The sequence below is a fragment of the Miniopterus natalensis genome, chromosome 14, assembly GCF_054644295.1.
Source record: "Miniopterus natalensis isolate mMinNat1 chromosome 14, mMinNat1.hap1, whole genome shotgun sequence".
NCBI classification, from domain to species: Eukaryota; Metazoa; Chordata; class Mammalia; order Chiroptera; family Miniopteridae; genus Miniopterus; species Miniopterus natalensis.
The window spans coordinates 48,674,916-48,700,452 of NC_142094.1; the positions used below are offsets into that span (position 1 = coordinate 48,674,916).

Sequence of the window (25,537 nt, forward strand, 5' to 3'; positions counted from 1 at the left end):
AGCCCTTAACAGTCCTAACTTTTACAGTTCCTTGAATATAGACATCATTGGAGATGGCTTCTTGTTACTGTTTCTGAAAGGTGGCCTCTAGATCTACCTGCATCAGTCATCTAGAGGGCTTGTTTCAGTGCAGATTCTTAATGCCCTTTTTCCTTTTTTTTTTCCTGAACCATTTGCTGTTCTCTATATGTATTTCACTTTGCTCATTTTGTTCTTTTACCAGACTATTTTATCATAATCACCTGTGAAATCCTCCCTGTTACTTAGAGCTATCTGGTAATTAGTTGTAGATAGAGCAGTTTTAGTGTAGTGGTTAGGAACACAGACTGTGGATACATACTACCTATCTTGGAACCTCAGCTCTATCACTCTTCCAAGATTACAAAGCTAGTTAATATTTCTGTGCGTCGGTGTCTGTATGAATGAAATAGGGATAACAATTTATCCCATGGGGCTATTAAATGTATTAAATGAATTAATATTTGTAAATTCCTTACAATAGTGCTTGTTCATAGAAAGCACTCAAACATTAGCTGCTGTTGTGACTTCTCCCCCTTTTTAGCTCTTAACAAAGTTTTGTACTATAGTAACTTATATACTTATCTTACCTCTTACTGTTCAGACTAAATTCTGAGGATAAGGCCTACCTTACTAATTTTTATAGTTTTTCAAAGGATTTTGCATAAGTATTTGATAAATATTTACTGTATAAAATCATGGGAAAATGGCAGACTTTTCAGTATGATTGTTTTTCAGAGCTCATTCACTTAATATAAATAATAACCTAAAGTATTAATATCCTCTATATTGTATTTCAGGAATTCTAATGAATCACTGATTGACCAGCACCATTTTACCTGTTGGAATGAGTTGTCAGAAATGGGAATAGATCCACCATGTAACAGATGGCTGTTACTCCGTGGTGATTACTTCTTCAAGCCAGTACCTTTTTGATTCCATAGGATCCTGGTCTCTTCATCTTTGAATTCCAATTACTGTTGTTGGCAAATAAAATAAAAGGAGTTCATGTAGTTTTTGCCCAAGCTTGAGTCACCATGAGTAGTAGTTTAGGAAAAGAAAAAGACTCTAAAGAGAAAGATCCCAAAGTGCCATCAGCCAAGGAAAGAGAAAAGGAGGCAAAAGCCTCTGGAGGTTTTGGGAAAGAGAGCAAAGAGAAAGAGCCTAAGACCAAAGGGAAAGATGCCAAAGATGGAAAGAAGGACTCCAGTGCTGCCCAGCCAGGGGTGGCTTTTTCAGTTGACAATACGATCAAAAGGCCAAATCCAGCACCTGGGACTAGAAAAAAATCTAGCAATGCAGAGGTAATTAAAGAGCTCAACAAATGCCGGGAAGAGAACTCAATGCGTTTGGACTTATCCAAGAGGTCTATACACATATTGCCATCATCAATCAAAGAGTTGACTCAATTAACAGAACTTTATTTATATAGCAACAAATTGCAGTCCCTCCCAGCAGAAGTGGGCTGTCTAGTAAATCTCATGACACTGGCTCTAAGTGAAAACTCACTGACCAGTTTGCCTGACTCTCTTGATAACTTGAAGAAGCTGCGGATGCTTGATTTACGGCATAATAAACTGAGAGAAATTCCTTCAGTGGTGTACAGGCTGGACTCTCTCACCACTCTCTACCTTCGCTTTAATCGTATAACTACTGTGGAAAAGGACATCAAAAACCTGTCCAAGCTCAGCATGCTTAGCATCCGAGAGAACAAAATCAAACAACTACCTGCTGAAATTGGTAAGGCCTTGCATTTTTATGCTAAATAATTTAATCGAGTGCTTTTCCATATCAGTAAATATTTGATGCCTAAAAGCATGTTTTCTAAATTCCGTCTTATTTATGGTTTACTCTAATTATTTAGTTGAGTACATGTTTTGAGGTATTTTCTAGACTTAAGTGAATTAGATATAGATGCAATTAGACCTTCTCCCCACAAAGCTCATCTACTTTCATTTTCATTGAAGGAAAAGTGAATTTGAAGCAGAAAAAAGATGTTTGCCTAATTATTAAGTTGTTTCCACCTGTTTTTAAAGTATTTATACATGTAATTTTATTAGATCCATTAAGGCTACATTTTCCTATTTTCTGACTTTCCCTTTTTTACCTGAAAAATGTTTGTTTAAATTCACATCACTTTTCTACCTAAGTTACTGCAAAAGACCGACATAACAGAAAAAGCAGTGTCAGATGAAAATTGAAGAATTTTGTGTTTTCATTTAGAAAGTACTTACATGTTCATTAAAAACAATCCAAGAATACAGAAAAGTAGAAGAAAAGTTATATATACTAAATGAAACACTGTTAGCATCTTGGTAGATTTCATTCCAGGTTTTGTATATAAAGCTAAATTGTACTGAAACAAAGGAATGTTTTTAAAAGAATGGTAGTAGGATAAAAATAGGAAATATACATGTGTAAACAAGTCAGTAAAAAGAAATTTATTCTCTTGATATTTAAAAAAGTTTTAGAAACATTTGGAATATATATATAGTAAACCATTGACTTACCAATTTTGGGAAATTGATAAAGGTATTGTCTTTGTGGGCCCTTTTTATAAATTAAAAAAAATTAACGAAAATTGATTATGAAACTTTTTAAGGAAAGTTTTCTTTTTGTATGAAAGGCCAATTTATTGTGAATAAAAAAGTTGAATTAAATATTTTGTTGCCTTGAGCTTTGGTCTTATAGTGGGTGATAAATGACACTATCTCTTTTTAGGCTCTGCAGCTTTGTAGAGATATAATATTCTGTGGATATTTTTAAAATTTTATCTAGTTTTGAAAAAGATCCAGTTTAAGTTTTAGTTGTGTTACTACATTTGACTCTAACCAGACACTTAAAATTTTAATTTTGGCTTAACTAAGTGTACTTAGACTTTCTCAAGCAATACTTACAAAGTGTGGTTCACTCATGATACATTATTCTCAGGAATTTGAATGGAAATGTTCCTTTCCATGTGTTCAGATAAAGATGTGGTTGTTGAAAGACTTTTGATTTTATACTGGATTCAGTCAAAATTTGACCTATATGTGTAGCTCATTGTGGATAGAATTATGGGCTTTTGGAGAAAGCAATGCTAACTTTTTATATGGAAATAAAAAATGTCATTTCCTGTCTTTGTTCTTGTTGTTTTGCATATGTATTCTCCATTCTAAAACTTTGGCTTTAATTCATATGAAGTCTCTCTTTAAGGATTTTTCCCCCCTTAGAGATGTTATCAGGTTACCTGGGAATTAAGAAACATTTCTTAAGCAAGAAGTTATTTCGTGGGATTTTAAATTTACTTCAGTTGTTCTTGAGCACAGAGATATTTAAGCATTTTTACTAAAAAGTGAATGTTGTTTTTTTAATTGGAAAATTTTCTTAAATGGTTGATATTTGTGGCTGCCTAATTTTTTTTTTTTTTTTTAATATATCTTTATTGATTTCAGAGAGAGGAAGGGAGAGGGAGATAGAGAGATAGAAACATCAATGATGAGAGAGTCATTGATCGGCTGCAGCCCGCAACCTGGGCATGTGTCCTGACCACGAATCGAACCCTGATCGCCTGGATCCTAGGTTGACTCTCAACCGCCGAGCCACGCCTGGCCGGGCGCTGCCTAATTTTTTAACTTTTATTTCTAAATTTGTAATTAAAAAAAAATAACCATAGAATTTGTCTTTTAATGAGCACTCTCCCACCATTAGTGGCATTATTTAAGTTTATGCTGTCATTTCTGTATTTCTGTAAAACTACTAACTTCATAAATGGTATTTATTTTATTCCAAGAAAGGCATCAGGTAGAAAGTAAACTGCCTTTAAATATACTACTTAATATTTCTTATAAGGAGTTAAGATTTATAAAGTTTAACTTAGATGCATGGATTTGGGGCAGACATTGCAAAATTTTGCATTATCTGTTTCCTTATTGGGAACAAGAAAATAAAGGTTCATTGAAATAACATAATTGTAATAATAAGAATAGCTATTGTTTGATCACAATATGTCATATGCCTTACACTGTTCTGTACGTGTGTACTTTACATATGTTATCTCATTAAATTGTTACAGTAACCCAAGGAAATAGGTACTTTTCCCCCCTTCCCTCCCGTTGTACTGAAGAAGGAACTGAAAATGTAGAGAGATTAGATAATATGACTGAATATTGAGCAGCTAGGAAGTTAGCTGGCAGAGTCAGAATGTGAACCTAGATCTCACTGTACTGTCCCCACTAGTCTCAAAAGTGGGTCCCACTCCCATAGATCATGATTTAGTGGTCTGGCAGGTCCAGGGGACCTGTACTTTTAAAGAATAAGCTGGGTTATTCTATGTGTAGCTGCAGTTGAAAGCCATTGCATTAGATTTTTTTTTTTTTTTTTTGAGGCTGGGAGGATATTAGCAGTTTAAGATATAATTCATATAACATACAATTCACACATTTAAAGTGTACAATTCAGTGGTTTTTAGCATGTTCACAGAGCTGTGCAACCATCACAAACAATTTTTAGAACATTTTCATCACACCAAAAGAAACACTGTACCCTTTAGCAATCACCCACTCCTGTTTTCTCCCAACCCCTTAGCCCTAGGCCAACACTAATCTACTTTCTGGGTCTATAGGTTTTCCTACTCTGGAAATTTCATATAAATGGAATCATACAATATGTGGTCTTGGTGATTGGCTTCTTTCACTTAGCATGTTTTCAGAATTTATCCAGGCTATAGCATGTATCAGTACTTAATTTCCTTTTATTGCCGAATATATTCCATAGCACGAATATACCACATTTTATTTATCCATTCATTGGTTATGTTCAACATTGGGGTTGTTTCCACTTTCTAGCTATTATGAGTAAAATTACTATGAACATTTTTGTACAAGACTTTGGACATTTGTTTTCATTCCTCTTGTGTATGTACCTAAAAGTGGAATTACTGAGTCATATGGTAATTTATGTTTAATATTTTGAGGAACTGCTAGACTGTTTTCCTAAGCGGCTGCACCATTTTATATGACCAGGAGCAGTGTGTGAGGGTCCAGTTTCTCTGCATCCTCAATATCCTTGTTGTTTTCTGCCTGTCTTAACTGGAGTCATTCCTTGAGTGTGAGGCTGTATCTCATTGTGATTTTGATTTTCAGTCCTGTGATGACTACAGGTTTGTTCTTAAATCGTGAAGCTATCTTTTATTATAAAGGAAAAACAGAAGTAGATTATTTTCTGTGATTCAGATCTTCCTCTACTGCTTGTTAAATAAAATCCATAAAATCATCTCCTTGAGAATATTTACAAAATAAGACCCAGACATAAAGATCAACTGGAAATTTGACATTTTAAAAAGTGTTACACACCTTTCATCTAATTTGCTGAAACCCATAAGAGAATTTAGAATCCAAAATTTATGCAAATTATCATTTTGTTAAACTTCCGTTTATAAATATTAGATTGATATTATCGATATATATTAGATTTATAGTATGCATATTAATGGCTTTTTATTCTCTTGTTTTATAAGTATACTGCTTTCAATTATGCCATCCAGTTTGTGTTCAACAGTACATTTGAGGAACATGAGAAATTAGAGGTTTTTGAAAATTTAGTGACTATTTAGTTAAATAATATATTTGGACTTTAACTATTACAAAAGGTTGTATTGTGCTGCTGCCTTATAGGGAAATTATATTAAAATCAGAACATTTATTTGTTTAAGCATTAAGGACATTTTTATTAATTCCACATGATTTGATACCAGGGATAAATATTCACATGGGTGAACATTGGCAGAAAACACTAAAAGAGATAATATATCAGAGTAGCCAAGAAAACTCTACATTTGGTAATGTTCATTTACTTTTCTTCTTTTGTATAAGGCATTTCTTTCGTGTTAAGTAGATAGGTGGAAACCTTAGTTATTGCTTCTTTTGTAGATCAGTATTCTATTTTTCCTGTTATACCCCCTTTCACCATTTGTTACCTTTGAAGAGACTCTTCATGTACACCAACAGAGTCAAGAAGTCATCTTTTCAGAGGGAAAACAGTATATAACCATTCTCTACCCCCCAAACTGGTTCCTTTGAGTTTCATGTTAGAGATATGATTTGGTAAAGAAAATATATTACTTTTTGCCTGGATGGATTAGAGTGAGGGCCATCAGGTATTCAGTTTGAATACTTGATCATTTTAGTTCAGGAAATTCTGGACGAGGAAGTTTTAGAGAATTTTATTCTTCTAGGAAGGAGATGGCTACTCTTTGAAACCAGAAATAAACCCCATCTTTGTCTCTCACTAATATTCCTATAATTTATTTTCTGTCATTGAATTATGGCCTAGTTTAGGATTTCTCCTCTTTCATTAAAGTTTCCCCCTAATATATTATTCTTTATAAGATAGCTAAGCTAGAGGGACTTAAAAAAAAAAAAAAATCTGTTCTTTTTACATTGTATGTTCAGATATATTATATATATAGTACATCATTTATATAGTATACAATTTCATGTGAATGTGTCAACCCTTTTTGTTTAGGAGAATGATCTGATATGTTTAAGCTTTTTGAGAACCCAGATCATTTTCATTCATTTAAAAAAAACTCTCAGAGCATTCAGATATATGAGAAAGTAGAATCAGCCATTTTTTTAACACATCTGACTCATTAACATTTATTGAAATAAAAATCAATTTCCTACTATACTGCAGTGTTACATTTTATAAGTCAAGTTAGATATACAATCAGTATATAATAAATGTATATATAATCATTATCTATACAAAAACAGAATGAGCAAATTTTTAAAAAGTTGAAGGATCTTAGAGATTTTAACTCCTAATTATGTAATTTTCTATGAACTATTATAGATAATAAATTGTAAGTTTGCAATAAATGTGGCTTGAAGTGAATTGAATGAAGCCCAGTACTATTACCCATTTTTCAGTATTAACTCAAATTGTAACCCTTAGTCTCTAAAATTTTTGAAATTCTCCCAGGTCTGCCAGGGGGTTATACAGTTGCTTTCATGGTCCAGGTAACATTATTTATTTATTTCATTTGCGTATTTTGTACAAGTGTTAATGAGTAACTTAGTTTGGCAAGAAAAATACATCAGGAAAGGGAATTTAGAGTTGTTAATAAATAACTCCCTTTGACCAGGATTCATTATGAAACCTTTGAGATCTAGAAATGAACTATTAACTTAGTTTATTGTTATCAAATTGTCATGTCTTTCATTAAACAATAAAAACCTTGACAAGTTATTATTATTGCTAATGGAGGCAGGAGCAGAACAGAGAAAATAGCACGAGTGCTATCTGAGGAAGGATTTGATAGGATACCGTTGACTTCTGGTACTGCCCATGTGACAGCATGCTACCCATTCAAAGGAATGTAGACACTGTTGTCCATGTTGCTAAGCTGCCGAAGCAGTTGCTTAGAAGAGCTACTGAAGTCTTCTTTGCCGTGAAAAAAAGCCTATAAGCCAAATTTAAATAATGTTTTGTAAATTCTGACTCAAGTCCCTAAATCTGTTCAAGCTTATGTGATAGGTATTTCCAGCCCTTGTTAATTATTAAAAAATTAAATAAATTAAAATAAATGTATGTCAGTAAGACTTGATGTGATTTTTATAGAACTTAACTAAATATTTGAAAAATGTTTCTATAAGTTCAGGAACAAGAGTTATTTTTAAAATATAGGCATCCTTAATGGAGTCAAATGATAGTATAGGGAAGGTCACAACTTACGAAACAAACAAACCTAAATTACTTAGCATATTTGAATGCCTACTAGGGACATTTGAATAGGGCCTTTTAATATGTTGTTAGATTTAATTTACCAAAATTTTGTTCAGGATTTTTGCATCTATAGTTGTCATGGATATTGATCTGTGTAATTTTTTCTCTTTTTTTGTGATCGTTTACTACCAGGGTAATGCTAGCTTCATATCATAGAAATGAGTTGGCAAGTGTTCTTTTTTTATGTTCTGGAAGAGTTTGCTTAGAATTAGTATTATTTCTTCAAATGTTTAGAAGAATTACCAGTTGTGTAATCTGAGAGTAGGGTTTTCTTTGTAGGAAGGGTTTTAATTAGTAATTTAATTGACTTAATGAGAGAGTTATTTGAGTTGTATATTCTCAATTGAAATTTGATAGTTTGAATCTGTCAAAGCAATTGTCTATTTTATATAATTGAATTTTTTGATATACAGTTCAAAATAGTTCTTTATTGTCTTTTAAAAAAATGTTTTTATTGATTTTAGAGAAAGAGAGGGAGGGAGAGAGAGAAACATCCATCCGCTGCCTCCTTGTGCATGCCCCCCACTGGGGTTCAAGCTGCAAGCCTTTCTTGTGCCCTGGCTGGTTATGGAATCAGCGACCTCTTGGTCCATGGGACGACATTCAACCGAGCCACACCGGCTGTGTGTTCTTTATTGTTCTTTTAATGTCTGTGGTAATCATGTCCATCTTTCATTCCTGATATTGGTGATTTGGGTCTTCTCTATTTGCTTTATCAGTCTGGTTAAAGGTGTATCAATTTTGGTCTTTTCAAAAACATTGCTTTTGTGTGTTTTTCCCCCTAATATCTTTGTGTTTTGTTTTGTTTTTTATTTTTCTGCTTTTTAATATTTTGGTCCTTAAGTTTTAATATGTTCTTCTTTGTCTAGTTTCTTAAATTTTTAGATTGATTTAAAACCTTTCTTTTTATTATATAGTTGATCCTTGAACAAAATGGGTTTGATGGACTGCTTCATTTACATGTGGATTATTTTCAATAAATACACAGTTGGCCTGTTGTATCTGTGAATTTCGAATTCAGGGAATGGCATTATTCATCATATTGGTATATGTGGTCAGAGATTGTTCATTCTCATTACTGCACGATATATCATGGTGTGAATATGCCACAATTTATCCATTCTACTGCTTGATTGTTCTGAACTTGGGGCTAATAAAAATAGTGCTACTATTTTATTGTAATATAAGACTTTTGTTAAACATAAGGATTCATTTCTGTTGAATATATACCTAACAAAGAATTGCTGAGCCCATGACATTTTTTGTCTTTTGTTTTCCTCATGTTGATTCTTTTTCTTGGAATATCTATGCAGTTACGAACTATCTTTTTTTTCCCTTTTTTTCTTTTTTAAGTATGTCTTTATTGATTTCAGAGAGAGGGAAGGAGAGGGAGAGAGAGATAGAAACATCAATGATGAGAGAGTCACTGATCAAGCCCGCAACCCGGGCATGTGCCCTGAACGGGAATTGAACCCCGATCGCCTGGATCCCAGGTCGACACTCAACCGCTGAGCCACACCCGGCCGGGCCTGACTACTATCTTTTAAAGTCTAGCTTTCACCAATCCACCCAGTTAGAATCTCGTTTCTCTATTTACCCATCACTTTGCGTATATGTATATACCTCCTACTTTATATTTACAACATTCTGCTATTTATTATATTTTTAAGTAAATCTTATTTTTTCTAAGAATAGATTCTGAGGTTTTTTGAGGTCAAACATTGACACATTAATATTGCTTTTCCATAAAGCTACCTTATATCCTGTAAAACTGTACTTTCAAAATACAGCCACCACCACTAAATAGCTATTAGAATGGCTAAAATCCAGAACATTGACAACACCAAATGCTGGTGCAAACTCTCATTTGGTACTGGTGGGAATGCAAACTGATACAGCGCCTTTGAAAGACAATTGGCAGTTTCTTACAAAGCTAAACATAGTCTTACCATACAGTTCATCAATCATGCTCCTAGTTATTTACCGAAATGAGTAAAAACTTATGTCCATACAAAAAAACTGCACACAAAATGTTTTTAGCTGTTTTATTCCTAATTGCTAAAAATTGGAAGCAACCAAGATATCCTTTAATAAATGAATGGATAAACAACTGTGGAGCATTGTTCAGTGTTAAAAACAAACAATCAAGCTACAAAAAGACATGAAGGAACCTTAAATGCATATTGCTAAATGAAAGAAGCCAATTTGAAAAAGCTGCATACTATATGATTCCAAGTACGTGACATTCTGGAAAAGCAAAAAATAAAAAGATCAGTCGTTGCCAGAGGCTCTGGGAGAGGGACAGAGGGATGAGTAAATAGGTGAAGCACAGGAAATTTTTAGGGCAGTGAAACTTATGTGTGATACTGTGATGATGGATATACGCTAATATGCATTTTTTTAAAACAAAGTACAATTTTTTTAATAGTTCATTGATTTTTAGAGAGAGGAAGGGAGAGGGAGAGAGAAACGTCAATGTGAGAGCATAGCATCTGTTGGCTGCCCCCTGCATGCCCCCCTACCGGAAATGCTTATTCTTTCAGTTAGCTCGGTGGTAGGTACTAAGCACTGTACTAGATATGGAGGAGATAAGCAGGCACATGCACTTTAAAGATTGCTGTGTTGTGGAGAATTCTTCCATTTATGTAATGCCTTCTATATCCCTGATAATTTTTCTTGAATAATTGGAAGCAACCAAGATATCCTTTCTGAATATAGCCTTCTTTTGATTAATGTTAACGTTGTATCTCTTTCTCCATCTCTTTACTTTTAATCTACTTGTGTCTGTATTTAAAGTGAATTTTTTGAAGATAACAGAGTTGGGTTTTATTTCATTACTGCTGTGCAGTCAGTCTGTCTTTTATTTGGTGAATTTAGATTATTCACATTTAAAGTGTTGATTTAGGTGGATTAATATCAACTATATTTGTAACTGTGTTCTATTAGTTAAACTTGGTTTTGATTTCTTTTTTTGTCTTTCACCATTTTTCTGGTTTTAATTGAGCATTTTATATTATTCCATTCTCTTTCCTTAGCATATCATTTATACTTCTCTTTAATTTTTTTATTTGTATGTCTGTGTGTGGTTGCCCTGGAGTTTTGCAGAATATATTTACAGCTTATATAAGTCCACATTTAAAATAACACTGTACCACTTTGTGGGTAGTATGGGTACCTTATAACAATATTCCCAATTCCTCCCTTCTGTTTCTTATAACTTTGCTGACATTTATTTCGTGTATCCTTCCTTAATCTATAATCACCCAACATATTGTTGCTATTAATACTTTGAACAAACTGTTATGTTAGATATTTTTTATTTTTTTCTCTAATGCTTTTTCCTTTTCTTAATGTAGATCAAAATTTCCAACCTATATTATTTTCCTTTCTAAAAACTTCCTTTAATATTCTTGCAAGAAAGAACTACTCGGTTTTCCTCAATTAAAAAAAATTTTTTTTGAGAAAATATTTTTTCTTTTAAAGGGTAATTTTATTGGATAAAGACTGAGGTTGGTGGGGTTTTTTCCTCTCAGCACTAAATTATTTTATCCCATTCTCTTATTACTTGCATGGTTTCTGAAGAGAAGCCCAGTGTAATTCTTACCCTTGTGTCTTTATATGTAAGACGTTTCTCTCCCCCAGCTTTCAAAATTTTTCTTTGACTTTGATTTTCTGCAGTTTGAATATGATATCTCTAGGTGAAACAGGAGGCGAATTTTCTCCTAACTTCACCCTGAGAATATGGGGTTGGGGCTCTTGGAGGTAAAGCACAAAGGTTCCAATCCAACATTTATTTTCTTTCTTTTTTATTGCAGCCATCCTAATGAGTGTGAAGTGGTATTTCATTGTGGTTTTGATTTACATATATATTTTGAGATAGAAAGTGATTCTCAAACTAAATTCAAAGCTGATACTGTGTTGAATTTGGTTAAAAAATTTGTGAGCTCTTGGAATATACAAATGTAAATGTTTGTGGTTGAGTTGATTTCTTATATATATGTATGATGGTAATCATTTACAGTCAACATTTTAATTTTATCTGATGTCTTTTTTTTTCTTTCTCTCTTTTTAGGTATAATTGAGATACAGCATGTTAGTTTCAGGTGTACACCATGATTCAGTATTTATAAGATGTCATTTTCAAATAACAGTTTTAGATTTTTGTGTTTGACTTTTTCTGAAAGAAAGTATAATTATGATATAGAAAATGAAGGTTTTCTTTCAGTATGATTTAATATATTCTTTAATAATTCTTATCAAAGTTTTATGTTGGTCAATTTACAGGTGAATTATGTAACCTCATTACGCTGGATGTAGCTCACAATCAACTTGAACATCTTCCGAAAGAGATTGGAAACTGCACACAGATAACCAACCTTGACTTGCAGCACAATGAACTGCTAGACCTCCCAGATACTATAGGTAGGTATGAGAGGAGGAAGAAGGTATCGATCATCATTTATAGCTATTTGGACATTAAAAGACTATTTTTGATCCATTTTGATGATAACATTAAAATATTAGAATTCAACATTGTCAAAGTAGTAAAACTTCTAAAAGGTTGTATGTAAAAATCACTTTCCATTTCCTGTCACTTTAATTTGCATCTCTGATGACCTTCAGAGAGATCCATGTATCCTTCTTTCTCCTGGCTTTCTTAATTTTACATTTCTCTGTTCTCTCAGAAGTAATTCTTCTGTATTTTAAGTGTGTTTTATTAATACGAAAAGATTTTCATTATTAATCTTGTAGTTAAGATGTTATATCACAGTAACACAAGTGCCTCACTTCTAGCACATTCTACGTGGTCAGATTACAAGTATGTATGGGCAATCAATGAGAACTGAAAGATTAACAATAAGAAAAATTTTAATATTTTATTTTTTTATAGTCTTTGATAGTTGTCAGCAAATAGAGTACAGCTGTTATTCCAAGTATAATGGCAAAATGAATAAGAATGTTTATTGAAATTTTTTATAATATTGTAGTCATTTATCATATACTATGCTTACTAAAATAATGCTTTTGCCTTCTTCCATCCATCTCTACTTTATATAGCAGAAGGTTGAGATTTGGTGAGAAATTTGAACATTTGGGTTTTGGTCTGTTACAGATCTCAACAGTCCTAATTGACCTTTGAGATTCTTCCTCTCATTTATTGGAGAAGTGTGATTCACCTAAAACAGATAGGGCAAACTAATTAGAATATAATTTTCCTAATACTTTTCCTTTTTCCTAGTCTTCTTGAAAAGTATCACTTAAAAAGAAAAACAAACGAAAAATCAACACCTATCGTGGAGAGTCAATGCTGATCCTGTAGCAGCTGCCTTACTATTCTCTTTTCCCTAGACTAAAGAAATTCCCTAGAATAAACTCACAGATGAAAATCAAATCTTCTAACTACCATCTTACAATTACTTTTCCAAAATTCACTTTATTTCCTTGCCTTTCCTTTTTTTAAAAACATAACTGAGATGTTTTACCTCTTTCTTTCTTTAACATGAACACTCTTAGAGTAGTTATCACTCATTGGCAGTAATCACTGCCATTTACTTCCAGGCTGAGTAGTGCCAGGATCACTGACCGCTCATAGAATGTGGAGAAGAGGCAGGGAAAATGGGGAGGGGCCAGCTGGTTGCAGTTAAGTGAGAGAGTACTTAAAACCCTGTTATAGTATCTCTGATTTAACCATTAGTCTGCCCTGTTGAAGAATAAAAAGTGTATTCTCTTTCATGTAAATATTTTCTTATTCAAGAATCAGTTACGAACTAAAGAAAACATTAAACTTCATTACAATAGTCATTTGGTTTCAAACTATGAACCTGATCATCTTAAAGCCTTCTGAGATCTCTGGTGGTTTTATGAAATTGGGGGCGGGGTGGGTGGAGGGGTTGTGTGCGAAGTAGGAAAAAATTTTTTACTTTCTATTTCTTCTTCTCAAAATGCGATAAAGAGAGAAATGTACAACAAGACCTTGCCTTCAAGGCTGGAGCACAGAACAATTCACAGAGGTCTTTTTGTTGCACTGGGCTCTGAAGAAATGTTACAGTAATTATGGTTTTATCAACAAGTAGAGTTTTAGTAGTTAGGTTTTAGGTAATTACAGTGGAGCTCACATGTAACAGGTTTTAGGTAATTACAGTGGAGTGCACATGTAACAACTTTACTAGTTTTCTTTTTAATAGTGGCATTCTTTTGGGTTTTTGGCATTTAAGAATTTTTGTATTGCTTGCTTTTCAGTTTAATGTTGAAAAAATTGTATCTTTGATGTTATTCCATTGTTAGAATTGTGTCTTTTCTGCTGATTTTTTGCTAATTAAGATTGAGGCTGTTTAAGGTAGAGTCTTACTCAAAAGTTATCCTGAATTAACCTACAGATGCTGATTATATTTGCTGAAATTGAAAGCATCTAATTTTAATTCATAGCCATTTGATGTTGCTATATTTTAAAAATCTGACAGCATAAGAAAGCAAGCTGTCAAAGTGGAGCACAGAACAACTTACAGTCAAAGTTAAGCACTTAAAAGCCAAATGCCAGTGATTGGCAGTGATCAGCCTACATTTATACACAGAATCTCAGCAACATTGATTTTACTTACTCGCAGTGGCTCAATATTACAGCAAGCTATGGCTTGATTTCTAGGTTGCAGTTTAGTTTGTGGTTAAAACCGCTCATTGAAAGAGGTTAGAGGTTGAAACCACTGTAGGGAGTGAATCACAGTAAATGCCAAACTTCTGATGTCAGGTTTGTTTCTGGCATAAGAGAGTTTTGATATTTCATCCTTAATTTTTTTTACCTCTTTTATTTTTCTGAGAGTAATAGATTTTGGCAAAATGTGGATGAATCTTTGGACATACCACGCTCTCAAGAAAGTAATAAAGCCTTTCTGCAAATGTGAATTTTTTCATCAGAATAGCATTCTCATACATTAAATTTTTAGAAGTTTAATGTAAACTTCTACCACACACACAGGGAAAAAGAAAATGTTTAGGAAAGTTGGAGGTACCATTTTTGTTTAAGTAATCGTGAATTTTGGTGCTAGATAATATATGGCAATTTCACCATCATTTTCATTTTGTAGTTTTTAAATTCTAGAAGCCTATTCTGAATTTAAGAGCTATTTTGCCTTTGGAAGAGAAGTTTTAGGTATCTGGTTCTATTTACTGGGCTTTTGAGTTGATAAGCATTTAGAATTTGGTTAGCATACTAATCTTTGTTTCCAGAGAAATCTTTTAGGTTTCAGTGAAAAAAAATGGTTAGAACATTGCATTTGTCTACTATTTTACTGTAAACAGTGATTGAATGAGGCATGCCAGTTGATGGAGCAAAATTGTGGAAACTTTTTACTATTAACAAGCCCTTTCCTCTTCTGGCAGATTTCAAAGACCCCTTAATGAATGCTTCAGTCATTTTATTACAGTGGAACAGCTTTCCTCCATAGGGAAAGCAGTGGTATGAAGGAGAGAAAGGATTGATCTTATTTATTCCAGGTTTTTAAGGTTGACTGCCTCTTTTATCTTCAACTTCATATAGCAAATTAAAATTTGTTCAAAAGATTTTGAAGTTCTTTATAGTCAGACATCATCACTACTAGTAGGAAAATCCCCACCTTTACCGGCCTGGCTGTAGCTGTAGTGGCCACAGGCATTGAGTAGGCAAGGGGTAAGATACTGGTATCTTCCTCCCTCTCCATCTTAAAAGTATGTGAGAAGTGGGCACTGTCCTTCACTCTTGGTGGGAATGAAACTGATAAAGCCTTATACTGTCTATCAAGATTTAAAATATCTTCTGATAGATCAGAAATACTTTCACATGTATATAAGGTGTATGTATAAGGTTGTTCATTACAGAATTCCTTTTTAAAAATTAGAAACAAATGCCATCAGATTGGGAGATGATTAGAGAGATAACAGTAAGACAATGGTAGAATACTGTACAAAGGTTAAATGAAATGAGGTTTCCTGCACTTACTATGACCTGTGATATTGCAGGGGTTGGGGGGAGCATATGGAATGATCCCATTTATATAAAAACAAAGCAAAATCCCATTATTTATATATGTGTAAGTAAATGCTTAGAGAAAGGGCTCCATAGGTACATATTAGATTACAAACCATGGTTATCTGAGGGAAGAGAGTAAGATGCATTAATATATTTTGTAATTTAAAAATGATTGAGTGGTCTAGTTTCATATTTTTGTATGTATCTGTCCAGTTTTCCCAGCACCATTTATTGAAGAGACTGTCTTTACTCCATTGTATGCTCTTGCCTCCTTTGTCAAATATTAACTGACCATAATGGTGTGGGTTGACTTCTGGGGTCTCTGTTCTGTTCCATTGATCTATATGCCTGTTCTTGTGCCAGTATACCAGGCTGTTTTTATTACAATGGCTTTGTAGTATAGATTGATATCAGGTATAGTGATCCCTCCCACTCTGTTCTTTCTTAAGATTGCTGAGGTTATTCGGTTCTTTTTTGGTTCCTTATAAATTTTTGGAATATTTGTTCTAGATCTGTGAAATATGCTGTTGGTATTTTAATAAGAATTGCATTGAATCTGTAGATTGCTTTGATCATATCAATAGATACAGAAAAAGCATTCGACAAAATATAGCACCCATTTTTGATAAAAACTCTCAGCAAAGTGGGAGTAGAGGGAACATACCTCAACATAATAAAGGACACATATGACAAACCTATAGCCAACATCATACTCAGTGAGAGCTTATCATATTTTAAAAAATTCTTTTTTTATGTGTGTTCACAGGAAACCTGTCCAGTTTAAGTCGTCTTGGTCTGAGATATAACAGACTGTCAGCAATACCCAGATCACTGGCAAAATGCAGTGCACTTGAAGAATTAAATTTAGAGAACAATAACATTTCTACTTTACCAGAGGTAAGAAGCAGGAACGAGCCTGCAGGCTAATGAAGGGAAAACTAATAAGTCTTTACATCTGGGTAAATAATTTGATGATTGAGAGTGCCTAAAAGTGAGTATGCTGTGGATATATAGCCACCACTAAGATAAAAATTCCAAAGAAGAAAGAATAGATGTGATTAAAGGAACATATTATTATTTTTGATGTGCTGAAGGGAGAAACCAAGGTGGAAAATTGGTGTGCTACATTCCCCTTCAGCACCACGTAAATATTTCTCATGTCATTTGAAACTAGCAATAAAAGCTATAATAAAGGAAAAGTTGTATGGCTGGTTTTAAAACTCACTACCCCACCCAGTTCAGTTACAAAAAAACTTACTGTAGAAAGATGATAAATGAAAAGAATGAACTATATAGAACATACTATTTATTATCAAGGTTAATATTAGCTGCAATAACTGTGACCCAAGTTATTACCCTGCTTATACAATACTATTAAAGCCTATTTTGCGTCTGTCAGTCACCAAAATCTGTTATCTTTTAACACATTAGTTTTAATTTGGGTTTTGTTGGCTGTATTGGAAAAATATTTCCACTTATTTTGCTCAGAGCTTTATTGGGTAAGATACTTTTAAAAAATCCTTCTTAACTTTATTATTTTTTCACTCTTGCCTTTCCTCCTCTTGCTGCCTCCTTGTTTTAGCACACCCCGCAACTCTTATGTTTACTTACGGTTATTCAGCGTAATACCTTATTATAGAATTCTGACATACAAAAGGATGGAGTCCTGGGCTTATGGATTGAGTGAGCTTTTGCAAAGTCTTATGTTTCAACTATTGCTAGTTTTTCCGTGGAGTTTGTGTATGTTTATTTGAATTAAGAATAAAGGTGCTTTGGATGAATGTTCTTCAGATTTATGCTTTGATTTAGAAAGAACAGTTTAAGCAGATGAAGCTATAGGTTTGTAGCAATTAGTTTATATAATAAATATATTCAGTTTATTTGTGTCTAAGGAATACAGAAATAAAGTAGCACCTATTAATTTGGCTCCTATTAATCTGGGTGTTTGGGGTTTCAGAAAGTGGTTTGGTTGGAGTAGAGAAATGAGTTTCCCAGGATTGTAGTTTCTAGGCTGGACCAGTTCAGTAAAACTATTATGACAGTATCTCACCTGTGGCAAAGGAGCACCACTGTTAGCAGCTTAAACGGGATAAGAAATAGAACCCACAGATTGCAGATAGAACCCTAACAACTAGACTGTCTGGATTTCTGTGTTTCTGTGATAGTGGTAATTTAGAATGATCAAAATGGGTGAGGTTCTACTGTTTAATGTCATCATCCCCTTTTCTAAAAGTGATTCTTATCTGTAATAAGACAGACAATTAGCACATTAATTAGACCTTGTTGGGATGCTTTTAGGGTGTGATTTGTGAGCTTAAGTAAGATGGGCTGCTTTTACAACTTTGCTGTGCCTAACTATAAAGACTGGGCATATATCAAATTAAACAGTGAGAATTTTAAAAATTTATTTATATATTTAGTCTTACTTCCAGTGAAGGGAAACTAATAATTATTGGTTACCTCTTAGGATACAGAGATTATAATAAGTACTTTCATACGTAATATTTTGTAAGTGAAATAAGTATGGATTTATTTTTGATAGAATTATAAAGACGACAGCTCTCTTCAGTCTTGCTGTGGAAGAAGGGGGGGGGGGGGGTGTGTGTGTGTGTGTGTGTGTGTGTGTGTGTGTGTGTGTGTGTGTGTGTGTGTGTGTGTGTGTGTGTGTGTGTGTGTGTGTGTGTGTGTTTAAACTGACTTATCTTTCAGATGGAGAGACTATGGGGAAACCCTTGATTGGCCCTGTCCAAATATGGGAAATCATTAAGTCTTATTTAAACATAGTATATGTGCTTTGTAAGAGCATATTTCTAATGCAAATATGTTATTATCTGTACTTATCACAAATAAGGAAGACAAAATCCATTAGATAGCACTTATTCTAGACACTCAGGCTGGGTTAGGCAAGAAAAATCAGGAAAGTGTTTTCCAGTTGGGGCTCATATATTGCTGAAATCAGAACCTATAGAATGACTATATACTTTTTCATTTGAAGACTGTCTGAAAATGGACTGGTTTTAATGTAGACATGTACACATAGGAAAAGGAACTTAATAATGCTCAAGGCATAACGCTAGGAGCTCTGAATGTATTAATCCATTCAAATCTTCATTATAATTCTACTAATTATTGGGGTATTCTTATCAAATAAGTAGGGAAATAAGACTTAAGAAAAGTTAGGTTTCTGACCAGATTTGTTACCTTACATATTTTTCTGGGAATATGGTGAGAGATATATTGATTATCTAATTAATTCACCAAAGGTCACAAAACTGGTAAGTGAACATCTAAGATGAGAACCTAGATGTGTCAGACTCTAAAACAATGATAGCCCCAAAACTTCACGGCGTGATCTAAGAGAGAGGTTGGGGAGCAGCCTTCTTGTTGCACCTTTTCAAATGTCCTCTGGTATTAACATTTTAAATAAAAGAATGTCAATTCAATAAGCTGTGAGAAAAATGACACTAACATTTTTACCATGAGACTCAATAAAACTCCTTTATTTTCAATAAAGTATGAGACATTTTTCCTAAATTGACTGCTGTACAAAACTTTCTCACCACTCTTATCTGTGCTCTTCCTTTTATCTGTGTATACCAGTAGACAAATGTTGAATAGCTTCTTAACATTCAGTATAAAGAACATGTTTCAGTTCACCATATAATTACACCTTTAATTATATAGTTATTTCATTCCTTCAGCTGGCCATGCAAATCACTCACACCTCAGATACTGTCTTCAGTTTCCTCATGGTGAACAGCTAAAGTTTGAACATTATTTAAAACATACATGCACATGAACATTTCACACACATTCCTGCTTGGGCTTTTATTTTACAGAGTTTTCTTCTACTCTAAATATTTAATTTTTTTTTCATCCTTTAAAATTTAGCTCACTCTCAGTCTCCTTGCTGCTTTTCCAGTTTTTCCAGTATTTCTTATCTTTTCTTTCAGTTTAAATAGAGAAGGGACTTAAAATTTAAGTACTTATTATATGCTAGATATTGTAAAACTAGATATGTATTTTATTTCTTTAAAAAGTCTTTACAACAACTTATAAAATAGGGAGGGCATCATCATTTACAAATGAGTAAAACTAAGTTTCAAAGAAATAACTTGCCCCACATCACAAGCTCCTAAAAGACAGAGCCAGGATTTCAAACTGATTTATAGCCTATACCAGTGTTTCTCAAACATTAATGACTATTCAGATTACCTGAGAATCTTAGGATTCATATTATGCTTCTGCATGAGTGGGGCCTAGGACTCTGCATTTCCAGCAAGCTCCCAGAGGGTGCTGATTTGCTTTCCTTGAACCAGACTGAATAGCAAGAGCCTATTCTATGTAATGTATCATTGATTATATACAGTTATGTATTATTTTCTTTTTTCTTACCTGTGTGATATGTCTAAGTAGGGTTTATTCTTAATAGCAGAGATTCTTTTGTAATACCTAAATATTTAGCACTGTGGTTACATGGTGGGAGGCTTAAGTAAGGGGATATGGGGTTATGTGCTTAATAAATACTCAATTGATAGGTGCATATTCCCTCAGAAATTTTACCATATGGAAAAGCAATGTATTATACAATATCAGGAAGTATAATCATCTTCTGAATTTAATATTCCTAAAAGGACCCATTAAATTACTAAAGAACTGCTTACTCTGTGCCAGGCATTATGTTAATCTTAATAATAATTTAGCGCTAGGTACTAAGACCTGGAAAGGATTAGTCTCACAGCAAGTGGCAGGACCAGGACTGTCTGATATCAAAGTTTCTGTTTTATAGAGCTCTCAGACTTGCCACTCATGAGACACCTCTTCCCCACAGACATATTTTATTTATAACGTTTTAAGTAAATTGAGCCAAAGAATAAAAATTAGATTTCCTATAAGTAATTGACTTTCCTTTTTCTTGTAAAATCTGAAAACCTGACTACATTGGCTCTATATTCCTGGAAGGAGCAATGAGCTAGAGCTGAGGAATGACTGTCACTGTCCAGGAGGCATCAAGGAGGCATCACAGAAGGCCCTGCCAGGCTCTGTCACTTCTTACCTTCAAGGCCCTTTAAGGCATTTGTGGTTGGGACTTCTGCTCTGTACTCTATAAAATAAGTCTTTTTACAGTTCTAATTGTTATGTTTATTTCATTTTTTTTTACAGAGCCTTTTATCAAGTCTTGTGAAACTGAATAGTTTGACCTTAGCTAGAAATTGCTTCCAGTTATATCCAGTAGGTGGTCCATCTCAGTTTTCCACCATCTATTCCCTCAACATGGAACACAATCGGATCAATAAAATTCCATTTGGAATTTTCTCCAGAGCAAAAGTGTTAAGTAAGCTGAATATGAAGGTAAGCCTCTGTTTATAGTAGGGGGAAAAAGCTACTATGATTAGCACTTCTACTAATTACGTTTTGTCTATCAGTGTGGAGAATGAGTATTTGCTTCTTGCTGATGGGGTCCAAACTGATAATAAGGATACTTCAGGGCAGCTTGTATTAGATAACAAATCTTGGAATGGTGCATGCCCTTAGCAATTTGTCCCAAAGAAATACCTATGAATGTCCATAAAAGCATAATTGTGGGGATATTTACTGCAGAGCTTTATATGATGATAATGTAACATGTTAGCTTGGAAAGGGTTGTTGTTTTCAGTGAAATAAAACTTTGCATAGAGCTTTGTCTTAATTTTTCTTCAAAATTATAACAAATATTTAACCAGTTTTTCTTGAAGTCAAATAAAACCTGACATTTTCCTCTTCATATAAACACCAGTAGTAAGTTTTTTAAATGAAAATGTTTTATCATACTATTAACTATCAGTTGTTTGGGCATTGAAAGATAATAAGTTGAAATGTTATAATAAATAGGTAATAAGTTAAAATATCCTAATAAAAGAAAAACTTGGTTTTCAAATGGATGTTTGCTACTTGGTATTTCTCTTATGGATGATTTTGTGTAAAATGAGACAAGTAATCATTGTATATCGCAAAAAAAATATATAAATACAGATTAACAAAAAGGACATAAAATAATCCCACCAATGAGATGTAGCATCACTGTTAACATATTGGCATAATCAGTACTCACCTGGGACGGAGTACTGATGCTTCCCTCTTAAGACGAACACCCCAAACATGTGACAGTGTGGGAAGAGTTGTTATTGATGAAAATGTATTTTACAAATGAATGTGAGGAAGTGGAAAAATAGTGAATCATTGGCATATATTTTACTCTTTTTCTATGTATAGTTATATCTCATTTTTAAACAATTAGCATTACACTATTTCATCATCTGTTTTTATTCAATGATAAATATTTTTTGTCATCTTTTCTTACGGACTTTTAAAGTAAAATTGAATACTTAATTAGTGTTTTAATGATTTTAAATTGCTGTCTTAAGACTTTTTCCCTCTCTTTATTGCTCAGCATCTCTAGAATTGCTGAGGTTACATGGTTTCCTTGTAGGCCCTAATTAGATGTTTATTCTTTCATTGTGCTCCTGAGCATCTACATTTTATTCAGTGATTTCTGTACATTATTGCTAAATGGAGAAAACATCATATTTATCACTGGAACCTTTGAAATCTGAAGTGTTGGTTTGCATGGTATATTTTTTCTATGTGCAATACGGATAATCACATAGGGAACAAACTTCCAGTTTTACCTTAAAAACCTAATTACTGTATGAAAGGCTTAGCGTTTTTATTGCTTTTTATTCTTTCTTTATTTGTTATATTAAAAAAAGTAAAGTTTTCTGTTTAATTCAGAATTCTCTTTCCATCATGTAGTATATATGAAACTTTGTTTTTGTGGTTATACTTTAGATGCTCTTTTTATCTTTGCCAGGACAATCAGTTGACATCACTTCCCTTGGATTTTGGAACTTGGACCAGTATGGTAGAATTGAATTTAGCCACTAATCAGCTCACAAAGATCCCTGAGGATGTGTCTGGTCTTGTTTCTCTTGAGGTGTGTATAAAAGACCATTTAGAATTCCTTAGGTCCTTCCACCATTGTCTCACTTATAAAAAAATGAATAAAAACATATTTAAAGAAATAAAATTTCCAGGTAAAATAAGTGATTTCTATTTGGGTGAAGATGATCAGAAATGTTAGCGCTCTCTTAAACATACAACCCTGTGAGAATGATGAGGTGTTGGCCTAATCTGGGCTCAATGCTTCTGGATTACTCTTGCCTACTAAAAGTTGGTAAGTTTGAGTGCTATAGAGTATCTTTGAAATAAAAGGTTTCTAAAACTTAGCATTAAAAAAAACCAGCATTTTTTAGAACACATTTTTCCCCTTAATTGTTTAAGAACTCTGTACCATTGTCTGTCAAAATAATTATGGGCAGGCTGGGCATGGCTCAGCTGTTGAGCATCGACCTATGATCTAGAAGATGGTGGTTCGATTCCTGGTCGGACACATGCCCGGGTTGTGAGCTCAGTTCCCAGTCGAGGGTGTGCAGGAGGCAGCCGATCAATGACTCTCTCATCATTGATGTTTCTATCTCTCTCTCCCCCCCCCCCCTTTCTCTCTCTGAAATCAATAAAGATATATTTAAAAAAGGAAAAAAAAAATTATAAATTTCTCTGACTGGCATTCAGAACCCTTCATACAATTTTGGCCTACTTTTCCATCCTAATTACCCACCTACTCTTTTATTTATTCGTTAAATAGATTATTTTTTTGTTGAAAACATGCATATTTTTAGCTCCATATATTTAGTCTTATTCTCAATATCTAGAGTGCCCTCTTCTCATTCCCTTTTTTTCCTTTTAAAGTTCTTTCCCGTAATTAAAGGTCCATCTTATTGTCACTTCCTTAGTCAAGTATGAGTTTGCCTGCCTATGAGTCCCTGGAATTTTCATTCTTTTGATGAGAAAGTTTACTAATAGTAAATACATATTTTTAAAAATTTTCTCTGTATCCATGTTTTCTAAAAATCTGATTTATTCTTTTATTCTTTTAGTTAATAAGGTGAGATGGTATGGTACAATGGTCAAAAGCATGAGCTTTGAAGCCAAACAGATCTGAGTACTTTTAGCTCTCTTTACTTATGGATTTAACATGCCCAACTATCAGTTTCCTCAGCTGTGAAATGCGGGGAATATGTAGTATTTTTCTTGTAAGGTTGTAGTTTATGCATTCATTGTAGTGCCCTGTAAATAGTAATCTCAGTAAACTACAACTGCTATTATTATTTTCTTGGTCTTAGTGTATGTGTTTATTTTATTGTGGTAGTATAACTTTGGAGGAAATAAGTTTATATAAAAAATAAGCGAGAATCTTATGTAGATCTTTCCATTTAGTGTTCTCTTCACTGTCACTGTACCCAGTGGTGTTTCCCTGCACCCCCATTGTAACTTCTCTGAGAACAGGGACTGTCTTCTTCAACCCTTTTTATATCGTAGGATGTCTTGCAGTGTAAATAAATACACCACAAATACTAACTGTGCAGGACTGATGCAGGCAGTTTAGAAGTCAGTTGTTCGCCGTCCTTAAATGATGGTCTGTGAGTGGTTTGAATAATAACTCGTTTCCTGGTAGACAGTTGTACCTTATTCAGGATCAAATGCCATTAACCATGTGAGTCTTAGTGCAAGTAATTAGTAATTGTATATATTTTTTGTAAGTAAATAATTATATATATTTTTAATTTAAAGTTAAATTTTTTACTTTTGCTTACATTAATTTTGACTTAATCAAATAAAATCTATTTCCAGTAAGTATGGTGATTTTTTTAGAATAATAAGTTGTGTTTTATGTGATGTACTTGAACATTACCCTTAATATTCAGTGTTTAGAAAATTAGCATTGTTTCATAAATTTTAAGCCACACAATGGTAATATATAATTCCATTTTATGAGTTGCCAAACACTATCAATAATTTCTCCTTAGGTTCTGATATTATCAAACAATCTTCTAAAGAAGCTTCCCCATGGTCTTGGAAACCTTAGGAAGTTAAGAGAGTTGGATCTAGAGGAGAACAAGTTGGAATCCTTGCCAAATGAAATTGCTTATCTTAAGGATTTACAGGTAAAATATCCTGATGATTTTATAGTTATATGATTAAAATTTTTGGGATGCATTCCAAATTGCACATTTTTCTTAAGAAATGTTCTTAGAGACCTGATAGATTTTCCTATTTTAGCATTAGGGCTGAGTTTTATGTTCATTTAACCTGTTTGCTTTTGTCTTCCTAACAAATGATATTTTTTGAAAGAAAAACTTAATGAGTGATTTTTGTCCTATTTAATCTAATTTCCCTGTTTATGCTAATGTACTAATGTACATTAGTTGCTGGAAATTTATATATAACCATCTTTTATTATGTTGGTCTTTTAGAAATTAGTCTTGACAAACAACCAGTTGACCACCCTTCCCAGAGGCATTGGTCACCTCACCAATCTCACACATCTGGGCCTTGGAGAGAACCTGCTTACTCATCTTCCTGAGGAAATTGGTATGGACTCTTTGGATGCTTGATTCTGTACTAATAGTTTGCTCTTTGTTTGTTCAAGTAGTATTTCAGAGAATTATGACAAATCTCTCTTTGTCAACTGAGGTTCCAGCAGGCTCAAGGTATTTAGGTGTTTTTTTGTTTTTTTTTAAAAATATATCTTCATTGATTTCAGAGAGAGGAAGGGAGAGGGAGAGAGAGATAGAAACATCAATGATGAGAGAGTCATTGGTTGAGCCGGCAACCCGGGCATGTGCCCTGGCCGGGAATTGAACCTCGATC

General features: G+C 33.5%; 1 protein-coding gene across 4 annotated transcripts in view; it reads left to right on the forward strand.

The window, feature by feature from the left end:
* The window catches only part of SHOC2 (SHOC2 leucine rich repeat scaffold protein), a 44,232-nt gene that overhangs the window by 15,007 nt on the left and 3,688 nt on the right, over positions 1–25,537 (forward strand). For all 4 annotated transcript variants that reach the window (XM_016212133.2, XM_016212134.2, XM_087823941.1 and 1 more), the window contains 7 exons: positions 819–1,758; positions 12,070–12,207; positions 16,554–16,684; positions 20,951–21,139; positions 22,638–22,760; positions 24,694–24,831; positions 25,141–25,258. In XM_016212133.2, coding sequence (XP_016067619.1) covers positions 1,056–1,758; positions 12,070–12,207; positions 16,554–16,684; positions 20,951–21,139; positions 22,638–22,760; positions 24,694–24,831; positions 25,141–25,258 — 1,540 coding nt within the window. In that variant the 5' untranslated portion in view covers positions 819–1,055. The remainder of the gene's footprint in view (positions 1–818; positions 1,759–12,069; positions 12,208–16,553; positions 16,685–20,950; positions 21,140–22,637; positions 22,761–24,693; positions 24,832–25,140; positions 25,259–25,537) is intronic.